The sequence below is a fragment of the Oncorhynchus gorbuscha genome, linkage group LG07 (genome assembly GCF_021184085.1).
Source record: "Oncorhynchus gorbuscha isolate QuinsamMale2020 ecotype Even-year linkage group LG07, OgorEven_v1.0, whole genome shotgun sequence".
NCBI classification, from domain to species: Eukaryota; Metazoa; Chordata; class Actinopteri; order Salmoniformes; family Salmonidae; genus Oncorhynchus; species Oncorhynchus gorbuscha.
This window is the reverse complement of record NC_060179.1, coordinates 11,574,199-11,595,704: the sequence shown is the minus strand read 5'-3', so window position 1 is coordinate 11,595,704 and position 21,506 is coordinate 11,574,199. Positions and strand designations below refer to the sequence as shown.

General features: G+C 38.2%; 1 protein-coding gene across 1 annotated transcript in view; it reads right to left on the bottom strand.

Annotated features, from left to right (window-relative positions):
* LOC124040475 (catenin delta-2-like) overlaps window positions 1-21,506 on the bottom strand; it is an 890,284-nt gene that overhangs the window by 705,626 nt on the left and 163,152 nt on the right. Inside the window, exon 3 of the mRNA XM_046357697.1 lies at window positions 18,645-18,760. Within this exon, the coding sequence (XP_046213653.1) occupies window positions 18,645-18,760 (116 nt within the window). The remainder of the gene's footprint in view (window positions 1-18,644; window positions 18,761-21,506) is intronic.

The window sequence follows — 21,506 nt, the reverse complement described above, 5'->3', positions numbered from 1 at the left end:
CACACACACACACACACACACACACACACACACACACACACACACACACACACACACACACACACACACACAAGGTGTTTCAGTCATTTAGATGTTTGTGTCCCTGGCCTGGGTTTCTGACTGAATGATGTCTGGGCCAGGGTCCTATTCAGCCCAGACACACTGTGGGAGCACTGTGAATAAAGATGAACGGCCAAACATTACATCTGTTTTGAGATGTTGAGTTGGCTGGGATATAAAGCCTGGCCTGTATCTATTAAAAGGAACACACAGGAGAGGCAGTGTGGCACCTCCAGAACACACACACACACACACACACACACACACACACACACACACACACACACACACACACACACACACACACACACACACACACACACACACACACACACATATGAACACACACACACACACACACACACACACACACACACACACACACACACACACACACACACACACACACACACACACACACACACACACACACACACACACACACACACACACACACACACACACACACACACACACACACACACACACACACAATATGAACAGACACACACACACACATTCATGCTTGTGCATACATATAATACACATGCAAAAAAATACAAACACACAAACACACACACATACAGGCAATAGAGCTAGGGCAGTCCTGTGTCAGTGTTCAACATGAGAATAGCAGCAGAATGGAGCTCCTGCTGAGTTCATCAAGCTGAGTTCATCAGGCTGAGTTCATAGATCATAATGCTGGTTCATGATGCTGAGTTCATAATGCTGAGTTCATAATGCTGAGTTCGTACTTCATAATGCTGAGTTCATAGTTCATAATGCTGAGTTCATAGTTCATAATGCTGAGTTCATAGTTCATAATGCTGAGTTCATAGTTCATAATGCTGGTTCATAATGCTTAGTTCATAATGCTGAGTTCATAATGCTGAGTTCATAAATGCTGAGTTCCTAGTTTATAATTCTGGTTCATAATGCTGAGTTCATAGTTCATAATGCTGAGTTCATAGTGCTGAGTTCCTAGTTTAGAATTCTGGTTCATAATGCTGAGTTCATAGTTCATAATGCTGAGTTCATAATGCTGCATTCATAATGCTGAGTTCATAGTGCTGAGTTCATATTGCTGAGTTCATAGATCATCATGCTGAGTTCATAGTTCATAGTGCTGAGTTCGTAGTTCATAATGCTGAGTTCATAGTCCATAATGCTGAGTTCATAGTTCATAGTGCTGAGTTCGTAGTTCATAATGCTGAGTTCATAGTTCATAGTGCTGAGTTCATAATTCTGAGTTCATAATGCTGAGTTCATAAATGCTGAGTTCATAATGCTGAGTTCATAGTGCTGAGTTCATAATGCTGAGTTCATAATGCTGAGTTCATAATGCTGAGTTCATAATGCTGAGTTCATAATTCTGAGTTCATAGTGCTGAGTTCATAATGCTGAGTTCATAATTCTGAGTTCATAATGCTGAGTTCATAATTCTGAGTTCATAATGCTGAGTTCATAATTCTGAGTTCATAATGCTGAGTTCATAATGCTGAGTTCATAATTCTGAGTTCATAATGCTGAGTTCATAATGCTGAGTTCATAATGCTGAGTTCATAATGCTGAGTTCATAATGCTGAGTTCATAATTCTGAGTTCATAATTCTGAGTTCATAGTGCTGAGTTCATACTTCATAATGCTGAGTTCATAGTTCATAATGCTGAGTTCATAATGCTGAGTTCATAAATGCTGAGTTCATAATGCTGAGTTCACAATGCTGAGTTCATAGTTCATAATGCTGGTTCATAATGCTGAGTGCATAATGCTGAGTTCATAATGCTGAGTTCATAATTCTGAGTTCCTAGTTTATAAGTCTGGTTCATAATGCTGAGTTCATAGTGCTGCGTTCCTAGTTTATAATTCTGGTTCATAATGCTGAGTTCATAGTTCATAATGCTGAGTTCATAGTTCATAATGCTGGTTCATAATGCTGAGTTCATAGTGCTGAGTTCATAATTCTGAGTTCATAATGCTGAGTTCATAAATGCTGAGTTCATAATGCTGAGTTCATAGTGCTGAGTTCATAATGCTGAGTTCATAATGCTGAGTTCATAATTCTGAGTTCATAATGCTGAGTTCATAGTGCTGAGTTCATAATTCTGAGTTCATAATGCTGAGTTCATAAATGCTGAGTTCATAATGCTGAGTTCATAGTGCTGAGTTCATAATGCTGAGTTCATAATGCTGAGTTCATAATTCTGAGTTCATAGTGCTGAGTTCATAGTGCTGAGTTCATAGTTTATAATTCTGAGTTCATAGTGCTGAGTTCATAATGCTGAGTTCATAATTCTGAGTTCATAATGCTGAGTTCATAATTCTGAGTTCATAATGCTGAGTTCATAATGCAGAATTCATAGTTCTGAGTTCATAATGCTGAGTTCATAATTCTGAGTTCATAATGCTGAGTTCATAATGCTGAGTTCATAATGCTGAGTTCATAATTCTGAGTTCATAATGCTGAGTTCATAGTGCTGAGTTCATAGATCATCATGCTGAGTTCATAGTTCATAATGCTGAGTTCATAGTTCATAATGCTGAGTTCATAATGCTGAGTTCATAAATGCTGAGTTCAAAATGCTGAGTTCACAATGCTGAGTTCATAGTTCATAATGCTGGTTCATAATGCTGAGTGCATAATGCTGAGTTCATAATGCTGAGTGCATAGTGCTGAGTTCATAATGCTGAGTTCATAGTGCTGAGTTCATAATGCTGAGTTCATAATGCTGAGTTCATAATGCTGAGTTCATAATGCTGAGTTCATAATGCTGAGTTCATAATTCTGAGTTCATAATGCTGAGTTCATAATGCTGAGTTCATAATTCTGAGTTCATAATGCTGAGTTCATAATGCTGAGTTCATAATTCTGAGTTCATAGTGCTGAGTTCATAGTGCTGAGTTCATAGATCATCATTCTGAGTTCATAGTTCATAATGCTGAGTTCATAGTTCATAATGCTGAGTTCATAGTTCATAATGCTGGTTCATAATGCTGAGTTCATAGTGCTGAGTTCATAATTCTGAGTTCATAATGCTGAGTTCATAAATGCTGAGTTCATAATGCTGAGTTCATAGTGCTGAGTTCATAATGCTGAGTTCATAATGCTGAGTTCATAATTCTGAGTTCATAGTGCTGAGTTCATAGTGCTGAGTTCATAATGCTGAGTTCATAATGCTGAGTTCATAATTCTGAGTTCATAGTGCTGAGTTCATAGTGCTGAGTTCATAGTTTATAATTCTGAGTTCATAGTGCTGAGTTCATAATGCTGAGTTCATAATTCTGAGTTCATAATGCTGAGTTCATAATTCTGAGTTCATAATGCTGAGTTCATAATGCAGAATTCATAGTTCTGAGTTCATAATGCTGAGTTCATAATTCTGAGTTCATAATGCTGAGTTCATAATGCTGAGTTCATAATGCTGAGTTCATAATTCTGAGTTCATAGTGCTGAGTTCATAGTGCTGAGTTCATAGATCATCATGCTGAGTTCATAGTTCATAATGCTGAGTTCATAGTTCATAATGCTGAGTTCATAATGCTGAGTTCATAAATGCTGAGTTCATAATGCTGAGTTCACAATGCTGAGTTCATAGTTCATAATGCTGGTTCATAATGCTGAGTGCATAATGCTGAGTTCATAATGCTGAGTTCATAATGCTGAGTTCATAGTGCTGAGTTCATAATGCTGAGTTCATAATGCTGAGTTCATAATGCTGAGTTCATAATTCTGAGTTCATAGTGCTGAGTTCATAGTGTTGAGTTCATAGTTTATAATTCTGAGTTCATAGTGCTGAGTTCATAATGCTGAGTTCATAATTCTGAGTTCATAATGCTGAGTTCATAATTCTGAGTTCATAATGCTGAGTTCATAATTCTGAGTTCATAATGCTGAGTTCATAATGCTGAGTTCATAATTCTGAGTTCATAGTGCTGAGTTCATAGTGCTGAGTTCATAGATCATCATGCTGAGTTCATAGTTCATAATGCTGAGTTCATAGTTCATAATGCTGAGTTCATAATGCTGAGTTCATAAATGCTGAGTTCATAATGCTGAGTTCACAATGCTGAGTTGATAGTTCATAATGCTGGTTCATAATGCTGAGTGCATAATGCTGAGTTCATAATGCTGAGTTCATAATTCTGAGTTCCTAGTTTATAATTCTGGTTCATAATGCTGAGTTCATAGTTCATAATGCTGAGTTCATAAATGCTGAGTTCATAATGCTGAGTTCATAGTGCTGAGTTCAATAATGCTGAGTTCATAATGCTGAGTTCATAATGCTGAGTTCATAATGCTGAGTTCATAATTCTGAGTTCATAATGCTGAGTTCATAATGCTGAGTTCATAATTCTGAGTTCATAATGCTGAGTTCATAATGCTGAGTTCATAATTCTGAGTTCATAGTGCTGAGTTCATAGTGCTGAGTTCATAGATCATCATTCTGAGTTCATAGTTCATAATGCTGAGTTCATAGTTCATAATGCTGAGTTCATAGTTCATAATGCTGGTTCATAATGCTGAGTTCATAGTGCTGAGTTCATAATTCTGAGTTCATAATGCTGAGTTCATAAATGCTGAGTTCATAATGCTGAGTTCATAGTGCTGAGTTCATAATGCTGAGTTCATAATGCTGAGTTCATAATTCTGAGTTCATAGTGCTGAGTTCATAGTGCTGAGTTCATAATGCTGAGTTCATAATGCTGAGTTCATAATTCTGAGTTCATAGTGCTGAGTTCATAGTGCTGAGTTCATAGTTTATAATTCTGAGTTCATAGTGCTGAGTTCATAATGCTGAGTTCATAATTCTGAGTTCATAATGCTGAGTTCATAATTCTGAGTTCATAATGCTGAGTTCATAATGCAGAATTCATAGTTCTGAGTTCATAATGCTGAGTTCATAATTCTGAGTTCATAATGCTGAGTTCATAATGCTGAGTTCATAATGCTGAGTTCATAATTCTGAGTTCATAGTGCTGAGTTCATAGTGCTGAGTTCATAGATCATCATGCTGAGTTCATAGTTCATAATGCTGAGTTCATAGTTCATAATGCTGAGTTCATAATGCTGAGTTCATAAATGCTGAGTTCATAATGCTGAGTTCACAATGCTGAGTTCATAGTTCATAATGCTGGTTCATAATGCTGAGTGCATAATGCTGAGTTCATAATGCTGAGTTCATAATGCTGAGTTCATAGTGCTGAGTTCATAATGCTGAGTTCATAATGCTGAGTTCATAATGCTGAGTTCATAATTCTGAGTTCATAGTGCTGAGTTCATAGTGTTGAGTTCATAGTTTATAATTCTGAGTTCATAGTGCTGAGTTCATAATGCTGAGTTCATAATTCTGAGTTCATAATGCTGAGTTCATAATTCTGAGTTCATAATGCTGAGTTCATAATTCTGAGTTCATAATGCTGAGTTCATAATGCTGAGTTCATAATTCTGAGTTCATAGTGCTGAGTTCATAGTGCTGAGTTCATAGATCATCATGCTGAGTTCATAGTTCATAATGCTGAGTTCATAGTTCATAATGCTGAGTTCATAATGCTGAGTTCATAAATGCTGAGTTCATAATGCTGAGTTCACAATGCTGAGTTGATAGTTCATAATGCTGGTTCATAATGCTGAGTGCATAATGCTGAGTTCATAATGCTGAGTTCATAATTCTGAGTTCCTAGTTTATAATTCTGGTTCATAATGCTGAGTTCATAGTTCATAATGCTGAGTTCATAAATGCTGAGTTCATAATGCTGAGTTCATAGTGCTGAGTTCAATAATGCTGAGTTCATAATGCTGAGTTCATAATGCTGAGTTCATAATGCTGAGTTCATAATTCTGAGTTCATAATGCTGAGTTCATAATGCTGAGTTCATAATTCTGAGTTCATAATGCTGAGTTCATAATGCTGAGTTCATAATTCTGAGTTCATAGTGCTGAGTTCATAGTGCTGAGTTCATAGATCATCATTCTGAGTTCATAGTTCATAATGCTGAGTTCATAGTTCATAATGCTGAGTTCATAGTTCATAATGCTGGTTCATAATGCTGAGTTCATAGTGCTGAGTTCATAATTCTGAGTTCATAATGCTGAGTTCATAAATGCTGAGTTCATAATGCTGAGTTCATAGTGCTGAGTTCATAATGCTGAGTTCATAATGCTGAGTTCATAATTCTGAGTTCATAGTGCTGAGTTCATAGTGCTGAGTTCATAATGCTGAGTTCATAATGCTGAGTTCATAATTCTGAGTTCATAGTGCTGAGTTCATAGTGCTGAGTTCATAGTTTATAATCTGAGTTCATAGTGCTGAGTTCATAATGTTCATAATTCTGAGTTCATAATGCTGAGTTCATAATTCTGAGTTCATAATGCTGAGTTCATAATGCAGAATTCATCATCATGCTGAGTTCAGTTCTAGTTCATAATGCTGAGTTCATAATTCTGAGTTCATAATGCTGAGTTCATAATGCTGAGTTCATAATGCTGAGTTCATAATTCTGAGTTCATAATGAGTTCATAGATCATCATGCTGAGTTCATAGTTCATAATGCTGAGTTCATAGTTCATAATGCTGAGTTCATAATGCTGAGTTCATAAATGCTGAGTTCATAATGCTGAGTTCACAATGCTGAGTTCATAGTTCATAATGCTGGTTCATAATGCTGAGTGCATAATGCTGAGTTCATAATGCTGAGTTCATAATGCTGAGTTCATAGTGCTGAGTTCATAATGCTGAGTTCATAATGCTGAGTTCATAATGCTGAGTTCATAATTCTGAGTTCATAGTGCTGAGTTCATAGTGTTGAGTTCATAGTTTATAATTCTGAGTTCATAGTGCTGAGTTCATAATGCTGAGTTCATAATTCTGAGTTCATAATGCTGAGTTCATAATTCTGAGTTCATAATGCTGAGTTCATAATTCTGAGTTCATAATGCTGAGTTCATAATGCTGAGTTCATAATTCTGAGTTCATAGTGCTGAGTTCATAGTGCTGAGTTCATAGATCATCATGCTGAGTTCATAGTTCATAATGCTGAGTTCATAGTTCATAATGTTGAGTTCATAATGCTGAGTTCATAAATGCTGAGTTCATAATGCTGAGTTCACAATGCTGAGTTCATAGTTCATAATGCTGGTTCATAATGCTGAGTGCATAATGCTGAGTTCATAATGCTGAGTTCATAATTCTGAGTTCCTAGTTTATAATTCTGGTTCATAATGCTGAGTTCATAGTTCATAATGCTGAGTTCATAAATGCTGAGTTCATAATGCTGAGTTCATAGTGCTGAGTTCAATAATGCTGAGTTCATAATGCTGAGTTCATAATTCTGAGTTCATAGTGCTGAGTTCATAGTGCTGAGTTCATAATGCTGAGTTCATAATTCTGAGTTCATAATGCTGAGTTCATAATTCTGAGTTCATAATGCTGAGTTCATAATGCAGAATTCATAGTTCTGAGTTCATAATGCTGAGTTCATAATTCTGAGTTCATAATGCTGAGTTCATAATGCTGAGTTCATAATGCTGAGTTCATAATTCTGAGTTCATAGTGCTGAGTTCATAGTGCTGAGTTCATAGATCATCATGCTGAGTTCATAGTTCATAATGCTGAGTTCATAGTTCATAATGCTGAGTTCATAATGCTGAGTTCATAAATGCTGAGTTCAAAATGCTGAGTTCACAATGCTGAGTTCATAGTTCATAATGCTGGTTCATAATGCTGAGTGCATAATGCTGAGTTCATAATGCTGAGTGCATAGTGCTGAGTTCATAATGCTGAGTTCATAGTGCTGAGTTCATAATGCTGAGTTCATAATGCTGAGTTCATAATGCTGAGTTCATAATGCTGAGTTCATAATGCTGAGTTCATAATTCTGAGTTCATAATGCTGAGTTCATAATGCTGAGTTCATAATTCTGAGTTCATAATGCTGAGTTCATAATGCTGAGTTCATAATTCTGAGTTCATAGTGCTGAGTTCATAGTGCTGAGTTCATAGATCATCATTCTGAGTTCATAGTTCATAATGCTGAGTTCATAGTTCATAATGCTGAGTTCATAGTTCATAATGCTGGTTCATAATGCTGAGTTCATAGTGCTGAGTTCATAATTCTGAGTTCATAATGCTGAGTTCATAAATGCTGAGTTCATAATGCTGAGTTCATAGTGCTGAGTTCATAATGCTGAGTTCATAATGCTGAGTTCATAATTCTGAGTTCATAGTGCTGAGTTCATAGTGCTGAGTTCATAATGCTGAGTTCATAATGCTGAGTTCATAATTCTGAGTTCATAGTGCTGAGTTCATAGTGCTGAGTTCATAGTTTATAATTCTGAGTTCATAGTGCTGAGTTCATAATGCTGAGTTCATAATGCTGAGTTCATAATTCTGAGTTCATAATTCTGAGTTCATAATGCTGAGTTCATAATGCTGAGTTCATAATTCTGAGTTCATAGTGCTGAGTTCATAGTGCTGAGTTCATAGATCATCATGCTGAGTTCATAGTTCATAATGCTGAGTTCATAGTTCATAATGCTGAGTTCATAATGCTGAGTTCATAAATGCTGAGTTCATAATGCTGAGTTCACAATCCTGAGTTCATAGTTCATAATGCTGAGTTCATAATGCTGAGTTCATAATGCTGAGTTCATAGTGCTGAGTTCATAATGCTGAGTTCATAGTGCTGAGTTCATAATGCTGAGTTCATAATGCTGAGTTCATAATGCTGAGTTCATAATTCTGAGTTCATAGTGCTGAGTTCATAGTGCTGAGTTCATAGTTTATAATTCTGAGTTCATAGTGCTGAGTTCATAATGCTGAGTTCATAATTCTGAGTTCATAATGCTGAGTTCATAATTCTGAGTTCATAATGCTGAGTTCATAATTCTGAGTTCATAATGCTGAGTTCATAATGCTGAGTTCATAATTCTGAGTTCATAGTGCTGAGTTCATAGTGCTGAGTTCATAGATCATCATGCTGAGTTCATAGTTCATAATGCTGAGTTCATAGTTCATAATGCTGAGTTCATAATGCTGAGTTCATAAATGCTGAGTTCATAATGCTGAGTTCACAATGCTGAGTTCATAGTTCATAATGCTGGTTCATAATGCTGAGTGCATAATGCTGAGTTCATAATGCTGAGTTCATAATTCTGAGTTCCTAGTTTATAATTCTGGTTCATAATGCTGAGTTCATAGTTCATAATGCTGAGTTCATAAATGCTGAGTTCATAATGCTGAGTTCATAGTGCTGAGTTCAATAATGCTGAGTTCATAATGCTGAGTTCATAATTCTGAGTTCATAGTGCTGAGTTCATAGTGCTGAGTTCATAGTTTATAATTCTGAGTTCATAGTGCTGAGTTCATAATGCTGAGTTCATAATTCTGAGTTCATAATGCTGAGTTCATAATTCTGAGTTCATAATGCTGAGTTCATAATGCAGAATTCATAGTTCTGAGTTCATAATGCTGAGTTCATAATTCTGAGTTCATAATGCTGAGTTCATAATGCTGAGTTCATAATGCTGAGTTCATAATTCTGAGTTCATAGTGCTGAGTTCATAGTGCTGAGTTCATAGATCATCATGCTGAGTTCATAGTTCATAATGCTGAGTTCATAGTTCATAATGCTGAGTTCATAATGCTGAGTTCATAAATGCTGAGTTCATAATGCTGAGTTCACAATGCTGAGTTCATAGTTCATAATGCTGGTTCATAATGCTGAGTGCATAATGCTGAGTTCATAATGCTGAGTTCATAATGCTGAGTTCATAGTGCTGAGTTCATAATGCTGAGTTCATAATGCTGAGTTCATAATGCTGAGTTCATAGTGCTGAGTTCATAGTGCTGAGTTCATAGTGCTGAGTTCATAGTTTATAATTCTGAGTTCATAGTGCTGAGTTCATAATGCTGAGTTCATAATTCTGAGTTCATAATGCTGAGTTCATAATGCTGAGTTCATAATTCTGAGTTCATAGTGCTGAGTTCATAGTGCTGAGTTCATAGATCATCATGCTGAGTTCATAGTTCATAATGCTGAGTTCATAGTTCATAATGCTGAGTTCATAATGCTGAGTTCATAAATGCTGAGTTCATAATGCTGAGTTCACAATGCTGAGTTCATAGTTCATAATGCTGGTTCATAATGCTGAGTGCATAACGCTGAGTTCATAATGCTGAGTTCATAATTCTGAGTTCCTAGTTTATAATTCTGGTTCATAATGCTGAGTTCATAGTTCATAATGCTGAGTTCATAAATGCTGAGTTCATAATGCTGAGTTCATAGTGCTGAGTTCATAATGCTGAGTTCATAATGCTGAGTTCATAATTCTGAGTTCCTAGTTTATAATTCTGGTTCATAATGCTGAGTTCATAGTTCATAATGCTGAGTTCATAAATGCTGAGTTCATAATGCTGAGTTCATAGTGCTGAGTTCATAGTGCTGAGTTCATAGTTTATAATTCTGAGTTCATAGTGCTGAGTTCATAATGCTGAGTTCATAATTCTGAGTTCATAATGCTGAGTTCATAATTCTGAGTTCATAATGCTGAGTTCATAATGCAGAATTCATAGTTCTGAGTTCATAATGCTGAGTTCATAATTCTGAGTTCATAATGCTGAGTTCATAATGCTGAGTTCATAATGCTGAGTTCATAATTCTGAGTTCATAGTGCTGAGTTCATAGTGCTGAGTTCATAGATCATCATGCTGAGTTCATAGTTCATAATGCTGAGTTCATAGTTCATAATGCTGAGTTCATAATGCTGAGTTCATAAATGCTGAGTTCATAATGCTGAGTTCACAATGCTGAGTTCATAGTTCATAATGCTGGTTCATAATGCTGAGTGCATAATGCTGAGTTCATAATGCTGAGTTCATAATGCTGAGTTCATAGTGCTGAGTTCATAATGCTGAGTTCATAATGCTGAGTTCATAATGCTGAGTTCATAATTCTGAGTTCATAGTGCTGAGTTCATAGTGCTGAGTTCATAGTTTATAATTCTGAGTTCATAGTGCTGAGTTCATAATGCTGAGTTCATAATTCTGAGTTCATAATGCTGAGTTCATAATTCTGAGTTCATAATGCTGAGTTCATAATTCTGAGTTCATAATGCTGAGTTCATAATGCTGAGTTCATAATTCTGAGTTCATAGTGCTGAGTTCATAGTGCTGAGTTCATAGATCATCATGCTGAGTTCATAGTTCATAATGCTGAGTTCATAGTTCATAATGCTGAGTTCATAATGCTGAGTTCATAAATGCTGAGTTCATAATGCTGAGTTCACAATGCTGAGTTCATAGTTCATAATGCTGGTTCATAATGCTGAGTGCATAATGCTGAGTTCATAATGCTGAGTTCATAATTCTGAGTTCCTAGTTTATAATTCTGGTTCATAATGCTGAGTTCATAGTTCATAATGCTGAGTTCATAGTGCTGAGTCCTAGTTTATAATTCTGGTTCATAATGCTGAGTTCATAGTTCATAATGCTGAGTTCATAGTTCATAATGCTGGTTCATAATGCTGAGTTCATAGTGCTGAGTTCATAATGCTGAGTTCATAATGCTGAGTTCATAGTGCTGAGTTCATAATGCTGAGTTCATAGTTCATAATGCTGGTTCATAATGCTGAGTTCATAATGCTGAGTTCATAATTCTGAGTTCATAATGCTGAGTTCCTAGTTTATAATTCTGAGTTCATAATGCTGAGTTCATAGTTCATAATGCTGGTTCATAATGCTGAGTTCATAATGCTGAGTTCATAATTCTGAGTTCATAATGCTGAGTTCCTAGTTTATAATGCTGAGTTCATAATGCTGAGTTCATAATGTTGAGTTCATTGTTCATAATGCTGAGTTCATAATGCTGAGTTCATTGTTCATAATGCTGAGTTCATAATGCTGAGTTCATAATTCTGAGTTCATAGTGCTGAGTTCATAGTGCTGAGTTCATAGATCATCATGCTGAGTTCATAGTTCATAATGCTGAGTTCATAGTTCATAATGCTGAGTTCATAATGCTGAGTTCATAAATGCTGAGTTCATAATGCTGAGTTCACAATGCTGAGTTCATAGTTCATAATGCTGGTTCATAATGCTGAGTGCATAATGCTGAGTTCATAATGCTGAGTTCATAATGCTGAGTTCATAGTGCTGAGTTCATAATGCTGAGTTCATAATGCTGAGTTCATAATGCTGAGTTCATAATTCTGAGTTCATAGTGCTGAGTTCATAGTGCTGAGTTCATAGTTTATAATTCTGAGTTCATAGTGCTGAGTTCATAATGCTGAGTTCATAATTCTGAGTTCATAATGCTGAGTTCATAATGCTGAGTTCATAATTCTGAGTTCATAGTGCTGAGTTCATAGTGCTGAGTTCATAGATCATCATGCTGAGTTCATAGTTCATAATGCTGAGTTCATAGTTCATAATGCTGAGTTCATAATGCTGAGTTCATAAATGCTGAGTTCATAATGCTGAGTTCACAATGCTGAGTTCATAGTTCATAATGCTGGTTCATAATGCTGAGTGCATAATGCTGAGTTCATAATGCTGAGTTCATAATTCTGAGTTCCTAGTTTATAATTCTGGTTCATAATGCTGAGTTCATAGTTCATAATGCTGAGTTCATAAATGCTGAGTTCATAATGCTGAGTTCATAGAGCTGAGTTCATAATGCTGAGTTCATAATGCTGAGTTCATAATTCTGAGTTCCTAGTTTATAATTCTGGTTCATAATGCTGAGTTCATAGTTCATAATGCTGAGTTCATAAATGCTGAGTTCATAATGCTGAGTTCATAGTGCTGAGTTCATAGTGCTGAGTTCATAGTTTATAATTCTGAGTTCATAGTGCTGAGTTCATAATGCTGAGTTCATAATTCTGAGTTCATAATGCTGAGTTCATAATTCTGAGTTCATAATGCTGAGTTCATAATGCAGAATTCATAGTTCTGAGTTCATAATGCTGAGTTCATAATTCTGAGTTCATAATGCTGAGTTCATAATGCTGAGTTCATAATGCTGAGTTCATAATTCTGAGTTCATAGTGCTGAGTTCATAGTGCTGAGTTCATAGATCATCATGCTGAGTTCATAGTTCATAATGCTGAGTTCATAGTTCATAATGCTGAGTTCATAATGCTGAGTTCATAAATGCTGAGTTCATAATGCTGAGTTCACAATCCTGAGTTCATAGTTCATAATGCTGGTTCATAATGCTGAGTGCATAATGCTGAGTTCATAATGCTGAGTTCATAATGCTGAGTTCATAGTGCTGAGTTCATAATGCTGAGTTCATAATGCTGAGTTCATAATGCTGAGTTCATAATTCTGAGTTCATAGTGCTGAGTTCACAATCCTGAGTTCATAGTTCATAATGCTGGTTCATAATGCTGAGTGCATAATGCTGAGTTCATAATGCTGAGTTCATAATGCTGAGTTCATAGTGCTGAGTTCATAATGCTGAGTTCATAATGCTGAGTTCATAATGCTGAGTTCATAATTCTGAGTTCATAGTGCTGAGTTCATAGTGCTGAGTTCATAGTTTATAATTCTGAGTTCATAGTGCTGAGTTCATAATGCTGAGTTCATAATTCTGAGTTCATAATGCTGAGTTCATAATTCTGAGTTCATAATGCTGAGTTCATAATGCTGAGTTCATAATTCTGAGTTCATAGTGCTGAGTTCATAGTGCTGAGTTCATAGATCATCATGCTGAGTTCATAGTTCATAATGCTGAGTTCATAGTTCATAATGCTGAGTTCATAATGCTGAGTTCATAAATGCTGAGTTCATAATGCTGAGTTCACAATGCTGAGTTCATAGTTCATAATGCTGGTTCATAATGCTGAGTGCATAATGCTGAGTTCATAATGCTGAGTTCATAATTCTGAGTTCCTAGTTTATAATTCTGGTTCATAATGCTGAGTTCATAGTTCATAATGCTGAGTTCATAGTGCTGAGTCCCTAGTTTATAATTCTGGTTCATAATGCTGAGTTCATAGTTCATAATGCTGAGTTCATAGTTCATAATGCTGGTTCATAATGCTGAGTTCATAGTGCTGAGTTCATAATGCTGAGTTCATAATGCTGAGTTCATAGTGCTGAGTTCATAATGCTGAGTTCATAGTTCATAATGCTGGTTCATAATGCTGAGTTCATAATGCTGAGTTCATAATTCTGAGTTCATAATGCTGAGTTCCTAGTTTATAATTCTGAGTTCATAATGCTGAGTTCATAGTTCATAATGCTGGTTCATAATGCTGAGTTCATAATGCTGAGTTCATAATTCTGAGTTCATAATGCTGAGTTCCTAGTTTATAATGCTGAGTTCATAATGCTGAGTTCATAATGTTGAGTTCATTGTTCATAATGCTGAGTTCATAATGCTGAGTTCATTGTTCATAATGCTGAGTTCATAATGCTGAGTTCATAATGTTGAGTTCATAGTTCATAATGCTGAGTTCATAGTTCATAATGCTGAGTTCATAATGCTGAGTTCGTAATTCTGAGTTCATAATGCTGAGTTCATAATTCTGAGTTCAAACTTCATAATGCTGAGTTCATAGTGCTGAGTTCATAGTTCATAATGCTGAGTTCATAATGCTGAGTTCATAGTGCTGAGTTCATAGTTCATAATGCTGAGTTCATAATGCTGAGTTCATAGTGCTGAGTTCCTAGTTTATAATTCTGAGTTCATAATGTTGAGTTCATAGTTCATAATGCTGAGTTCATAATGCTGAGTTCATAAATGCTGAGTTCATAATGCTGAGTTCATATTGCTGAGTTGATAGTTCATAATGCTGAGTTCATATTGCTGATTTCATAGTTCATAATGCTGAGTTCATAAATGCTGAGTTCATAGTTCATATTGCTGAGTTAATAGTTCATAATGCTGAGTTCATAATGCTGAGTTCACAATGCTGAGTTCACAATGCTGAGTTCATAATTCTGAGTTCCTAGTTTATAATTCTGGTTCATAATGCTGAGTTCATAGTTCATAATGCTGAGTTCATAGTGCTGAGTTCATAATGCTGAGTTCATAATGCTGAGTTCATAATGCTGAGTTCATAATGCTGAGTTCATAATTCTGAGTTCATATTGCTGAGTTCATAGTTCATAATGCTGAGTTCATAAATGCTGAGTTCATAGTTCATATTGCTGAGTTAATAGTTCATAATGCTGAGTTCATAATGCTGAGTTCATAATTCTGAGTTCCTAGTTTATAATTCTGGTTCATAATGCTGAGTTCATAGTTCATAATGCTGAGTTCATAGTGCTGAGTTCATAATGCTGAGTTCATAATGCTGAGTTCATAATGCTGAGTTCATAATTCTGAGTTCATAGTGCGGAGTTCATAGATCATCATGCTGAGTTCATAGTTCATAGTGCTGAGTTCGTAGTTCATAGTGCTGAGTTCCTAGTTTATAATTCTGAGTTCATAATGTTGAGTTCATAGTTCATAATGCTGAGTTCATAGTTCATCATGCTGAGTTCGTAGTTCAAAATGCTGAGTTCATAGTTCATAATGCTGGTTCATAATGCTGAGTTCATAGTGCTGAGTTCATAGTGCTGAGTTCATAATGCTGAGTTCATAGTGCTGAGTTCATAATGCTGATTTCATAGTTCATAGTGCTGAGTTCATAATGCTGATTTCATAGTTCATCATGCTGAGTTCGTAGTTCATAATGCTGAGTTCATAATACTGAGTTCATAGTGCTGAGTTCATAATGCTGAGTTCATAATGCTGAGTTCATAGTGCTGAGTTCATAATGCTGAGTTCATAATACTGAGTTCATAATTCTGAGTTCATCATGCTGAGTTCGTAGTTCATAATGCTGAGTTCATAGTTCATAATGCTGAGTTCGTAGTTCATAATGCTGAGTTCATAGTTCATCATGCTGAGTTCGTAGTTCAAAATGCTGAGTTCATAGTTCATAATGCTGGTTCATAATGCTGAGTTCATAGTGCTGAGTTCATAGTGCTGAGTTCATAATGCTGAGTTCATAGTGCTGAGTTCATAATGCTGATTTCATAGTTCATAGTGCTGAGTTCATAATGCTGATTTCATAGTTCATCATGCTGAGTTCGTAGTTCATAATGCTGAGTTCATAATACTGAGTTCATAGTGCTGAGTTCATAATGCTGAGTTCATAATGCTGAGTTCATAGTGCTGAGTTCATAATGCTGAGTTCATAATACTGAGTTCATAATTCTGAGTTCATCATGCTGAGTTCGTAGTTCATAATGCTGAGTTCATAGTTCATAATGCTGAGTTCGTAGTTCATAATGCTGAGTTCATAGTTCATCATGCTGAGTTCGTAGTTCAAAATGCTGAGTTCATAGTTCATAATGCTGGTTCATAATGCTGAGTTCATAGTGCTGAGTTCATAGTGCTGAGTTCATAATGCTGAGTTCATAGTGCTGAGTTCATAATGCTGATTTCATAGTTCATAGTGCTGAGTTCATAATGCTGATTTCATAGTTCATAGTGCTGAGTTCATAGTTCATAGTGCTGAGTTCATAATGCTGAGTTCATAATGCTGATTTCATAGTGCTGAGTTCATAATGCTGAGTTCATAATGCTGAGTTCATAGTTCATAGTGCTGAGTTCATAGTTCATAGTGCTGAGTTCATAATGCTGAGTTCATAATGCTGAGTTCATAGTGCTGAGTTCATAATGCTGAGTTCATAGTTCATAGTGCTGAGTTCATAGTTCATAATGCTGAGTTCATAATGCTGAGTTCATAATGCTGAGTTCATAATGCTGAGTTCATAGTGCTGAGTTCATAATGCTGAGTTCATAGTGCTGAGTTCATAATGCTGAGTTCATAATGCTGATTTCATAGTTCATAGTGCTGAGTTCATAGTTCATAGTGCTGAGTTCATATTGCTGAGTTCATAATGCTGAGTTCATAGTGCTGAGTTCATAATGCTGAGTTCATAGTTCATAGTGCTGAGTTCATATTGCTGAGTTCATAATGCTGAGTTCATAGTGCTGAGTTCATAATGCTGAGTTCATAGTTCATAGTGCTGAGTTCATAATGCTGAGTTCATAATGCTGAGTTCATAATGCTGAGTTCATAATGCTGAGTTCATAATGCTGAGTTCATAATGCTGAGTTCATAGTGCTGAGTTCATAATGCTGAGTTCATAATGCTGACTTCATAGCGCTGAGTTCATAATGCTGAGTTCATAGTGCTGAGTTCATAATGCTGACTTCATAGTTCATAATGCTAAGATCCTAACTAATTATAAACTAGGAACTCAGCATTATGAACTCAGCATTATGAACTCAGCATTATGAACTCAGCATTATGAACCAGCATTATGAACTATGTACTCAGCATTATGAACTATGTACTCAGCATGATGAACTATGTACTCAGCATGATGAACTATGTACAGCATGATGAAATCTGAACTCAGCCACACACGAACACACACACACACACACACACACACACACACACACACACACACACACACACACACACACACACACACACACACACACACACACACACACACACACACACACACACACACACACACACACACACACACACACACACACACACACACACTGTCTAAATTCAGTTCCGCTCTGCTCCACTGTCTCTCTCTCAAAGCTGTTATCATACAGAAGCTAATGAATTAACACGCTAGTCAGATGCTGACATCCTCTCCTCTCTTTTGCCTCCGCCTCTCTCCATATCTCTTTCCTCATCCTCTCCTCTCTTTCCATGAAGTGCTCTTTCTCCGTTGTCTGCTGGCACTTTTTTGCACCCCAAGGTCAGACTCTTAATTGCCAAACATAATTTAACGGTTTTTGGACAATCTAGGGCCATTCTAATTAACACGCAAATATTAGAGTATTTCCCCCATGACGACAGTTAGCCTGGTCACGCACTTACACACACACACACACACACACTTCCCCCTCACACACACACATCCCTCTCTCTCACACACACACACACACACACACACACACACACACACACACACACACACACACACACACACACACACACACACACACACACACACACACACACACACACACACACACACACACACACACACACACACACACACACACACACACACACACACATCCCCCTCACACACACACACACATCCCCCTCACACACACACACACACACACACACACACACACACACACACACACACACACACACACACACACACACACACACACACACACACACACACACACACACACACACACCACACACACACACACACACACATCCCCACACACACACACACATCCCCCACACACACACACACACACACACACACACACACACACACACACACACACACACACACACACACACACACACACACACACACACACACACACACACACACACACACACACACACACACACACACACACACACACACACACATCCCCCTCACACATCAGTTCATTTCAAGGTGTGCAGATAGTGTCAGAGGGTGTCACAGATTAATTTTTCCCCCTGAGAGAATGAAGAGAGTTCCACCCTGGGACCTAGATGGCCATTCTATACACACAACACACACACACGTGTGTTACCTGATGCTGCTCATACTTCCACCGGTCTCAGAGCCCAGCTTGCATCTCTCCAGCTGGGTAGCTACAATCTGTCTCTCTGCCTCCAGCTCACGGGTCAGCCTCTCAAACTGCAACTCCTTCAAGAGAAAGATAGATGGACACAAATGAACACACAGATCCAGCATGCAGCACAACACAGACACACAGCTTGCAGGTCTGCCTCAACACACAGCTTGCAGGTCTGCCTCAACACACAGCTTGCAGGTCTGCCTGAACACACAGCTTGCAGGTCTGCCTCAACACACAGCTTGCAGGTCTGCCTGAACACACAGCTTGCAGGTCTGCCTGAACACACATCTTGCAGGTCTGCCTCAACACACAGCTTGCAGGTCTGCCTGAACACACAACTTGCAGGTCTGCGTGAACACACAGCTGGCAGGTCTGCCTGAACACACAGCTTGCAGGTCTGCCTGAACACACAGCTTGCAGGTCTGCCTCAACACACAGCTTGCAGGTCTGCCTGAACACACAGCTTGCAGGTCTGCCTGAACACACAGCTTGCAGGTCTGCCTCAACACACAGCTTGCAGGTCTGCCTGAACACACAGCTTGCAGGTCTGCCTCAACACACAGCTTGCAGGTCTGCCTGAACACACAGCTTGCAGGTCTGCCTCAACACACAGCTTGCAGGTCTGCCTCAACAATGCAACTGTTTTTCTACTGGGAAGCTCTTCACGGGAAGAATTACATGTGTGTGCAACACGATCTCATGTTTTTACCAATTTTACAGATTCGTTGACGTTTCGGTTTATTTAGGGGTTAAGGGTTAATGTTAGGCAACATGCTAGCTCAGTAGTTAAATGGTTAAGGTTAAGGTTAGCTAATATGTTTAGCAGTTGCAAAGTAGCTGAAAAGTAGTAAGTAGTTACAAAGTTGCTATTAGCTAAAATGCTAAAGTTGTCCGTGATGAGATTTTTACACACAACCTCTAGGTTGCTAGACTTTCGCACCCTCCCTCCTATAAATTCTGTCTTAAGTAACCTACTGTCTGTCTGTACAAAATCATGAACTGCACACAAAAAATGTACTTTTTCATGTGCCTGTCACAAATTCCCAATAAGCAATTTGTGTCTATTTTAAAATAGTCTGTAATACAGGGTTGTATTGGCAGTCCTCCATATCAGTCTCCAGCGCCATCAGCTAGAACTAAATCTGATGAGGTTCACACTGGAAACCTGTGTGTGTTTGGTTTAATCACAGCCAGGCAGAAGCAGATCGATAGTGCACTGATCTCCACACCTATGAATGGGTTTGTGTGTGTGTGTGTGTGTGTGTGTGTGTGTGTGTGTGTGTGTGTGTGTGTGTGTGTGTGTGTGTGTGTGTGTGTGTGTGTGTGTGTGTGTGTGTGTGTGTGTGTGTGTGTGTGTGTGTGTGTGTGTGTGTGTGTGTGTGTGTGTGTGCAGTGTGGTCTGTGTGTGCAGTGTGTGTGTGCACCTCTGTGTGTGTGTGTGTGTGTGTGTGTGTGTGTGTGTGTGTGTGTGTGTGTGTGTGTGTGTGTATGTATAAGATTGATTTTTGAAAGCCATTTGAGGTGCTGAATGAGTTGATCCCCTGACACAATCTGAAATCCCACCACACCCCAAATCCCTTCTTTTCCCCTCACATCCACCCAGTACACCCCAGCTCATAGCCCTCATCTCCTCTCACCAATCCCCTCCTCTGCTTCCCTGTCTACCCTCTCTTCACCAGTCCTTTCCTCTACTCTGCTTCTCTCCTTCTCCGATCCTTTCCTCCCCTCTCTGCTTCTCTCCTTCTCCTTTCCCTTCCTCTCTGCTTCTCTCCTTCTCCTTTCCTTTCCTCCCCTCTCTGCTTCTCTCCTTCTCCTTTCCTTTCCTCTCTGCTTCTCTCCTTTCCTTTCCTTTCCTACCCTCTGCTTCTCTCCTTCTCATTTCCTTTCCTCTCCTTTCATTTCCTTTCCTCTCTGCTTCTCTCCTTCTCCTTTCCTTTCCTCCCCTCTGCTTCTCTCCTTCTCCTTTCCTTTCCTCTCTGCTTCTCTCCTTTCCTTTCCTCTCCTCTGCTTCTCTCCTTTTTCCTTTCCTTTCCTTTCCTTCTCCTCTGCTTCTCCTTTCCTCCCCTCTCTGCTTCTCTCCTTTTTCCTTTCCTTCTCCTCTGCTTCTCCTTTCCTCCCCTCTCTGCTTCTCTCCTTTATCCTTTCCTTTCCTCTCCTCTGTTTCTCTCCTTTCCTCTTCTCTCCTTTGCTTCTCTCCTTTCCTTTCCTCTCATCGAGAGAGAGAAAGATCACACCAAAACCAAATCAGAAGAGGAAAAACAATTCTCAAAATGTAAACAGACCAGAAATAAACCACCATCAAAAGTCTTTACAATGAATCGACTACCATCTGAGTCAGAGAAACGTCAGTCTGGGAAACTGTCAGGCTGCAAGCATCTGCTTTGTTCCCCAAAGATCTTCATCAAATCTCCAGATCCACCTGTTTCTTGTTTAAAGAAACACCACAAAACTCCAACAGAAAGTCCCTAGATCATAATTACCTCCACCATACTCCGGAAGAGGCATATGTTTTGATTGGTCTGCTTTGCAATGCATTGCACCACATTAACATTAGTGTGAGAGTTTGTGTCTGCGCGCACACACAAAAGTGACCAGGATTGGATTCCAACACTGACACGACTCCTACCAAAGATGGCTCCCCTTTCTGTTCGGGTGGCGCTCGGCGGTCGTCGTCACCAGCCTACTAGCTGCCACTGAAGGTGCCCGCCTGCTGGTTGTGCAGGATTGTTCGATGTACATGTGTACACGTCTGTGTGTCACGGTTGTCCGTGTGTTTGGATTTTTGTTGGACTGCTTAAGTCCCCCCGTGTTTGG